The 8930-nt window shown below is 33.3% G+C and overlaps 1 protein-coding gene across 21 annotated transcripts; it reads left to right on the top strand.

Annotated features, from left to right (window-relative positions):
• Nucleotides 1-948: 948 nt before the first annotated feature.
• Nucleotides 949-7142, top strand: LOC121992421. 21 transcript variants are annotated; one of them, XR_006114899.1, is made up of 12 exons: nt 949-1106; nt 1674-1837; nt 2643-2695; nt 2849-2900; nt 3493-3642; nt 3789-3862; nt 3945-4063; nt 4474-4557; nt 4958-5091; nt 6046-6122; nt 6822-6900; nt 6970-7142. XR_006114899.1 is itself a non-coding variant. In XM_042546788.1 (10 exons), exons 4-9 carry the CDS (start codon nt 2894-2896, stop codon nt 5055-5057), a joined length of 531 nt encoding a protein of 176 aa, XP_042402722.1. In that variant the 5' UTR covers nt 949-1106; nt 1674-1837; nt 2643-2695; nt 2849-2893; the 3' UTR covers nt 5058-5091; nt 6046-6311. The 21 variants fall into 21 exon arrangements, 12 of the variants coding, with proteins under 12 accessions (XP_042402722.1, XP_042402710.1, XP_042402711.1 ...); XR_006114892.1 differs by having other exon boundaries at nt 6046-6216; XR_006114897.1 differs by having other exon boundaries at nt 6033-6122.
• Nucleotides 7143-8930: the final 1788 nt, after the last annotated feature.

Genomic DNA, 8930 nt, shown 5'->3' with positions numbered 1-8930 from the left:
GTATCTTAACTCTTGATGTGTCAACAAGTGAAGACATAACATCAAAGTGATGCAGTGAAAGTGTAGTGGGTCCATAACCCACAGGGAATATAAGAGATCAATAAGATTACTTCAGATATTGGAATGTGAATGACAACGTATTATGATGGACTTTGTTGTGGGCTATCTAGAACACTAAAGGGGCATGATGTAATTTGGATAATCGTGGATCGATTAACCAAATCTGTTCACTTTTTATCGATCCGTGCAACGGACCTATTAGATTGTTTAACAGAGTTATACTACAGAAAGATTACCAAATTTCACGGTATACCAATAAGTATCATATCGAATTGAGAACCGTGATTCACCTCACGATTTTAGCAGAGTCTTCAACAAACTATGGGTACAGAGCTTCACTTTAGTATAACATTTCATCCCGAGACAAATGAACAGTCTGAGCGCACACTATACAAACATAGAGGATCTGCTGAGAACATGCATTATGGATTTTAGAAGCAACTTAGGAGCTAGAAGAAAAGATTCAAGTTCTATACCCTCACTTATTTACTTAAGATGCTTGTAATTTATTCAGTATTGAAACTAATTGAACATCCTATTGTTACTTATCGCATTTAAATAGAAAATTTGGAGATTAAATTTTTATTAGTAGGAGAGAATGTGAGATATGACAATTAAATTTATGTATATATATATATATACTTTTAAATATCAAATTTGACATAATATATTGAGAATAATGATATAAATATAAATTTATCTTAAACAAAAATGTATGTATTTATATAGTAATTGATTGGAATAAATGCGAAAAGTTAAATTGGACATACGATTTAATAATTTAAAAAGTATGTTACACGATTTAGGTATTTGAAAAAGTTAGCTACGTGGTGGTTCAGTAAAAAAACGAAATAATATAAGGTTTTGAATACTTTACTTAACTATATTGGGATTGTATCACTGGACGCAGCTGCCTCTATTCGCTGTAGCGTCGGAAGACTCTTTAAAGAAGAGAGAAGGGTAGAGGGCGGAGGAGGAAGATAGAGAGGGGGAGGTGTTCGGTTGCCAGGGTTTCAGTTGAGGCGTGTTGGCGTCCTTCAAACTAGGTTTCTGATTTATGCTTTTTTCTCTTGATTTGGATTTGTGTTTCATGGGTGCATCTTACTCGTCATCGAGTGTTTCTAATTGGATAAGAAACCACTCCTTTTGGATTTAGAGACGCCGATGCGTTGTATTCTGATGCCCTTCTTTTTTTTAGGGTTTCTTCTGTGTTATTTGCATCTAGGTTAGATTCTGATTTAGAGACGCTGGTGGTAGGGTAACGGAAGGTAGCGTCGAAAAAAACTTGGATTTCACCTTCTAGAACATTTGGTAAGGAAAACAGTGTTTTCGTTTCTGGTAAGTTTGGGTCCGGAAGAATTGGGGTTTTGGTGTAAAATTGATATTTTCTTGCATCATTTGTGGGGTTTCTATGCTAATTGTGCTAATTCCTACCACAATCCTTCGCAGCGTGAACACATCATTATCAGCACTAATCCGAATATTGTATATACTCGTAAACACTGCTTATGTATTACTGAGTTCAGAAAGTATAAAAAGGACAGGAAATTTTTTTTTAGCAATTATATTTCTCTGAGCTTATCCTTATGCAAGTTTTTGCATGATGTGAACAGTCTCAAATCGGATGGGCTGCATGACACCTACGACACTTATGGAGTACACCAAAGAGAAGCAGAGAGAGATGCTGACAGGATCTTTCATTTGCTTTGAAGGAAAAATCACATAAATTGCCTTAATGACGACAAGTAGTTAGCCTCATACATTATCCTAAGGCATGGTAAACATAGGAAGTAATCTAATGATGGATAATTTGATTATGGGTTAGGCCTTGGACTTGGATAATCACTGAACCAATAGAAGTTATTGTTGTTTGATTACTTTCTTATTCATGTTGGAGAATGTGAGATATTTATATGTAAGCTTTATTATCTACAATTAGGTCATTGAGACCCCCCCTCAAGCCGACTTAAAAGTATTATTAAACCCTATCTTGCTACAAGTTATTCAGTTTGAGGATCTCTCATAAATATAGTTAGTAAATCTACTAACAGTTGGAACTAAAAAAATGAGATGTTGATCTCCTTGGATTGTACCTTCTTTCGAAAGCGCTTCACACATTTTTGAGGATTTTAGATTCTGGGTACAAATTTTTTTCCATTCATATCGTTGGAGTCTTACAAACCTTATTATTTCTGTAATATATATGCATTTTGAGTTTTATTTTGCACAATGGTATTCATGGAAGTTGTTATTATGTGTACCTCTTGGAATTTGTATCTTGTTGCATAGTTGATTCGAACTTAGTAGCAGCCAAAGAGGTCGGCATGTGGTCATTATAATAGGAGCCATGCCAAGCTCTGATCATCATAGATATCCACTTGTGTCATTATAGGTTGGCGTAGTTTTCTTTCAAATTTTGGTATTTTCCAGTCTTTTGTGCCATATGCTCACTTTGTTGGCATGCATGTATATTATATTTTCTATGCATTGCTTCAGAAAATTGTTGCTATTAGTTCTCTTTAAAGTTTGATTTGCACAAGAAAAAAAAACTAACTCTTGTGAATAAAAATCTTTTTTATCAGTATGCTTTCATCTTTAGAGACATCCACCCAAATCTAAAGAAGGATAACTGAAGGCAAGGATCAGTTCTTAACAGATCTTTCGTAATCAGGAATATACTTTACTTTTTTAAAATAATGGAAGGACAAAAGGGGAATTTCTTTTAACATGGTTTTTACCATTGCAAAATGTTTTATATTGAACATTGTTTTTATGTTAGCTTTTGCAGCTATCAGCGACCCAAAGAAAGAGAGGACATACCAATTGAGGAAGCATGGATGGTATGGAAATATTTTAATTATTATTTTTTATTACTTTTTCTTCCATTAAAAAAAAAGAATTGGGCTATCTACAAAAGACCAGACCACATTTTTTTATTAGTTTTTGCTCAAAAGGGACTTTTTAGGACTAGCTATTTTTTTTTCAAGGATATGGCACAAAGTTTATTTATTTATTTTTATTTTGTTGACACTATACTGAAAAAATAAAATTGAAAAATTCTAGTTCTCATCATGTGTTATGTAGTTGATCAATTCATCAATGCCACTTAGGGTTAAACTATCAAAAAATGTAATCTTTGTGATTCCAATGACTAACATTTTTGTTTATTGGATATATATACAATCAATTTGCTCTTCTTTGACACGTGTAGCTAAAGAAGTGATCTTGTAATTTGTGAATCAGCTTTACTAACCTGAACATTCTGTTACCATTTTCTTGCTGCCATCAACAAACGAGCAACTAATTCATAAACTTTGCTTACTAGATCACTATAGATGTTGAAATCTATGGATTTAACAGTGTAAGTGTTGCTGTGTGAAAGAATAATTCTAATATATGAATTTAATGTGCTCTTGTTTTTGACCTTTTCAGTTGATTCACAGCCGACGATGGAGGAAACTATCATTGTTGGTGATGACCTTATGATGGGCCCCCCATCACCTATTATTCCTCCAGAGATTGCATCTCATGTCCTGGAAGGTGTGGACTTATGTGATCAAGTACTGCGGAACTTTTTCTTGTGTAAGTGAAAGTGTATATTCATATTACACTCTAATGGTGTGGCGTTGGGGATCCATTCTATCAGATGTGAAAACATGATGTTGATTAGTCTTTGTCCTTTATCTGAATGTTGAATAAAGTACAAACTTATTCAGTAATTGGTGTAGGCTTGCAAATCAATGACGTCGAGCCATTTTGCCAAGATGAGATCATCTTGTATCAAGAGTGTGCTGCAAAGAGAGTAAGCCATTGTGTTATAATGAAGTTGAGTTTGTTCTCTCAAGTTACAATATAACTTTTATGTTAACTTGAAATGTGAACAGGATAAGGAGCTAAGACGTAAACTTTTTGATAGTGAACGTAAGCTGGGTTTGTCTATGCCCTTGGGAGATGCAAAGGAACGAGCTGCTAATCTTGAAGCAGAAATTAAAACTCTCGAAAGGTATGAGCACGGTGTCACTCTTTGCCCGATCTTTTCTATTCTTTACAAAGTTATAGAGTCCAGACCACTTAGAGTAAATAGCCAGAAGAAAACATCTAATGGTTTGACCAAAATGGAGGATTGCATGCCTACTAGTTGTTTATTTACTGAATGTTTTGAATTGAATCATACATCAGTGAAATAGAAAACAAGTTATGCATCACTGTACTTTATTAGAGACTAGTATATCTAGGAAAATATTTCCTGAGAATGAGCTACAGTGATTTAATAGATGGAATTCAGGCACAGTGGCTCTTTTTGCTTGATATTTATTAAATTATCCAAGTCAAATAACATTTCTGATAATCATCATTATGCTTTAACTGCAAAACCTTCTGATGGCCATTTATGAAGTTTCTTGTGTTATTTAGGCGCATGATTCTTGCAAGTGGAGTTGAAGGAATGGAAGGATTCCGCCAACGTTGGAGTTTGCATGGACGTATTGAGGATACCAAGTATTCCTATTTTTTCCTCCTGATCTTAAGACCATCTTTTTTAGGATATATGTGTGTGTGCACATTTTGTTTTTATTATTTTATATCATGTCTGCATACTTGTCTTAAAGAACCAAGAGGTCATGTTGATAGATAATTGGGTTGATATTACATTTCTAATTTCAATCACTTATAATTCAATGACTCCTTTTCTAAACTCCCATTGGGTTGAATTTGATAGCGTCCTAAAAGTTTGATGTAAACTATACAATATGATATTGACAGTTTTAGCCTTTGGAATATGTTATTTCACTAGTTTTTTTTTTCAACTTGAAAAGTTTCTTGTATCAGAAGATATCTTATTAATTCTATATCTGTTCATTTATCTTGATTCTCTCTCTCTCTCTCTTTTTCTGCACAGAAGAAGAATGGAATCTTTGAAAGAGGGGATCTCAAAGAGTAAATTGGAAAATATTCAAGAACCTAAAGTAGACCCAGCTAAGAAGAAATGGTTCTTTTGAAAGATATTTTGTGTTTGGTCTCCAGTAACCTCTTGTAAGTTGATCATTGAGTACATTGTTATCTCCCTTTTACCTTCTCGAACTGGAATACATTACCTAATAATTGCCAGCAAGTGATGATATTAATTATGCCAATACCTCACTGTGACTACCCAGAATCTGCAACATCTTTAACTAAAGATAAGTTGCATGGACAAGAAAGCACAGAAGTTTGGTTTGGTTTTTAGAGTCCAACTTATTGTTCTTTAGTACCTGTCTGCTGATAACATTAACAATCTTGGCCAGCGACAAACTTTGTTTGGACCTCACTTTAGCATTTCCTTGATTTTCTCCATTCAACCCATAAACTCACACAAAGCCTTATAACCCAAAGCTCCACTACCTTTGTTCCTTATCCAAATCCTCTAACTTTATTAGGGAACTAGGTTTTACACGATAAACCTCCTCTCGATCGAATCATTGTCAGCTTTGGTGTGTAGCACTTGTCATATACCCATTTCACCCACCTTGATCTAGACTGTACTCAGCCACAATTCAATTAAATTCCAGCCAATTTGAAATCACTATCCTCAGCAACAACAGAAATCAATCTAGACTTCCATATCTAATAGACATTTGTAATCTGTTGTAACTTCACTGCAGCAAATACATTTCAGGGTTAGCCAGTAAGGTTAAGGCAGCTAGATGCCTCAAGGCTCAAAATCTTAGTTGCATCTCATCTTATGCAAATGGCTCAAATCGTGTAGAAGTTGCAGTGATGCTCATCTATTATATATGTTTCATATCTAAAGACATGCTACTTCTTACATCTTGACTCGCTACTTTTTCATTGAGTTTTTTCTAGACATGAATTCTAGAATCTGTATCAATGCCTATGTTGTGCCATGAGCAATAGTTTCATGCCATAGTTTGGTCTCATAGATTTGCTCTATTCCTCAGCTTCTTTGATTTAAAGAGAACTTCAACTTCTGACAGGACTTTGATTCAGGTGTTGATCTTATTGGAATCATATTGAACGGCTCAAGGACATGGGGTTTACTTCGTTTGGTCGTCAATTCGAGTAAAGTATGCAACTACGAATATGGATGCATTCTGGAATCTAATCATGTCGAACTTTGGTCCCACAATCGTTATATTTATTTCTCTCCCTCAGAACAAGGTTGTAGTTGATTTTGACTAACTTAAACTAAGATCTATATTATATAGATGTATTGTATATTTTTGGAGAAATATACATCTCAATTTGTTGTTTTACTCGTCTTCGAATACTTTTGCGAGTATATTTTGGAGAAATATCAATTGTCTTAGCAGTCTTCTTCTTTTCCCTTCTGATTTCATTGTTTCTGTTACTTCCGATTTCTTACCATATGCCTCTTGAAAATTCATTTTTGGTTTGGATGCAAACTCTATTTAACCGGTTAGGATTCAAATAGAAAAATAGTTAATGCAGATACATTGTCCCAATCTTTTCCTAGCGTCGTAATCCTAGTGCCATATATGTCGTATCTGTGTTCGTTGTTTCGATATTTACCGAGTGTTAGACTAAGTCCAGTTTATGGGGAATTTGATATTTTCTAACTTGTATATTTTCATTTGTCATACTAATTTATTTTGTATGGATTCATTCTAAGTTGTTTAATAATTGGACCCGTAAAGCAATTGATTATATTTAGAAATATATTGATTAAAGCTAGTGAATTGGCTCATAGATTGCAAAGTTTGCTATAGTAGCATTACAATTTGCTAAAGGAATAGTTAAATTAGGGGAAATTAAGAGCATGGATGACGAGAAGAGCATCCTTACCGGATAAAAAGTCAATATCAACAGATTACCAAGTAAAATGTAATAATTTTTTTTTGAATATCAGGTATAGACAAAGGGTAAAATTACAATCAAGTAATTTTTCTTCAGGGCTGGAGGAAGAAGCAGCGGCAGAGAAGAAGAGCTTGGCGCTTCCCCTTTTGGAATTAATCTTTCTATTTGGTGGGTTTGTATGTTGTTTTGTAACACATGATTTTATATCATTATAAACAAATTCATTAAGTGATCTAATTTATTTTAATGGCAGAATCCATTATACCATATTCTGTTATTATTGATTGGCTGATGATAGAATCAGGCTTATTGCTATCTATTGGGCGTAGTCCTCGGAGAATTCAATAATTAGAGATTTCTTTACTTTTCATTGAATCATCTAATATGATATTAACTAAATCCTGTGCATAATTCTTTTCAAGTTTATATCATTGCTAAAATTTCAATATTGGAATTAATGATTAAGAACAACCATCAAGTGGTATTAGGTTGTTTCATGGATTTTATAGCAATAAAGTTTGGATTTTTCAATGGGTTTTGATGGTTTTATGCTAGGTTTTGATCTATTGGCATAAATCAATGCTTGATCGTCAAAAATAGAAGAAGAAAACCTAGGATTAGATGTTGTTTTCAAGTTTTTCGCTTTTTTTTGCGATGAAAAAAAAAGTCATTGTTTTCTGATACTGCCATCGTTTTTGAGAAAAATTATTGCGTTAGATTTGAAAAAATAAACTACATTAACTGCGGTATAGCGTCAATCAAATGTTGCACCAAAAAATAGTGAACAAAATTTTTTGAATCAATTATGACACTTGACTGATGTTATCAGTTGATTGTCAAAATTGATAATTGTGCATAAATTGGAGCATAGGAAGTTTTTGAGTTGATTGGGGAATTCAATTGACTTTATCAGTCTATTCCCATACAATAACAATTGACTGATGTGTCCAAGGTTCCATATAAAAAGTTTTTGAATCGGTTGGTATACTCGACTATTAATATTATTTGACTTATGTTTAAAATTAATTGATTGTTAGTTATAAGGTTAGACACAGAAGGTTGGGATACTCGACTGATCAGCCAATTGCCATTAAGCACAAATCAACTGATGTTGTTAACTTGAGCAACTAAGGTTTTTAGTCAACGAACTCATTCAATTGCGGGTAATAGTCAAGTTCAACATTCTCATGATTAAGTTGAGCATAGTAGCCTAATTAGTTGATTGTTGTTCATGGATCAATCGACTATTAGGCTTGTTAGAGTATATACTAAAAGTTTAGTCTTTTGTAAACATTTTATTGTGAAATAAAGAATTACATTAGTCAAATGTCTACATTTATATGCTAAGTGTAGTTGTTCAATTAATTTATATTGAAGATAACATGGTGTGTGGTGTCACACACAGAAGATCATATTATCAATTCCTTATAAATTATAAATAGTAGCTCACGACTAAAATGGAAAGGAACAAACCATTGGAATAGTCAGTGTAATTTGATATTAGTTTATCTTAATTATAAAATTACACTAATACACTCTGAGTATATTGAGCAGGACCATTTAAGGTAAGTTCTTTTTATGCTGACTAAATAAAAGAACAAGACCTTTGTTATTATGGAAGTGTATGCTCTTAATCCTAATATAATAACAAACACATATATCTAGTATTTATTTCTTTGACTTATCAATGAGTGAGATTTAGTTCGATAAATCAAGAGGCCCGATAAGTTGGGAAATGATATTATTTATAGTGTGTGTTGTTGATTATAGAAGGAAACTGTGTCATAGTTATCTAGGTTGATGATGCCCCCAAGAGGAGCTTATAAGGATTGTCATGTAAATCCTGCAAGTGGACTTAGTCCGACATCATAATGAAGTTGAGTGGTACTACTCTTGGATCTAGATATTAATTAAGTGAGTTGTCAGTAACTTATTTAATTAGTGGACATTTTATATCTTAAACACAGGGAGACTAATACACTCATAATGAGAAGGAGCCCAAACGTAATTTGGGATTGGTGCGGTAGTTCAATAATAATTCTTTAGTGGTATGAATT

This window comes from Zingiber officinale, chromosome 6B, assembly GCF_018446385.1.
Source record: "Zingiber officinale cultivar Zhangliang chromosome 6B, Zo_v1.1, whole genome shotgun sequence".
NCBI lineage: Eukaryota > Viridiplantae > Streptophyta > Magnoliopsida > Zingiberales > Zingiberaceae > Zingiber > Zingiber officinale.
Note: the sequence above shows the minus strand (reverse complement) of the source record. Positions and strands in the feature narration are given on the sequence as shown.

What these genes read in the sequence shown, in the direction of transcription:
- LOC121992421 (XM_042546780.1), top strand. An exon ending in GAAATTAAAACTCTCGAAAG is followed by an intron (nt 4,064 to 4,473) that starts GTATGAGCACGG and finishes TGTGTTATTTAG; the next exon opens with GCGCATGATTCTTGCAAGTG. An exon ending in GGACGTATTGAGGATACCAA is followed by an intron (nt 4,558 to 4,957) that starts GTATTCCTATTT and finishes TTTTCTGCACAG; the next exon opens with AAGAAGAATGGAATCTTTGA.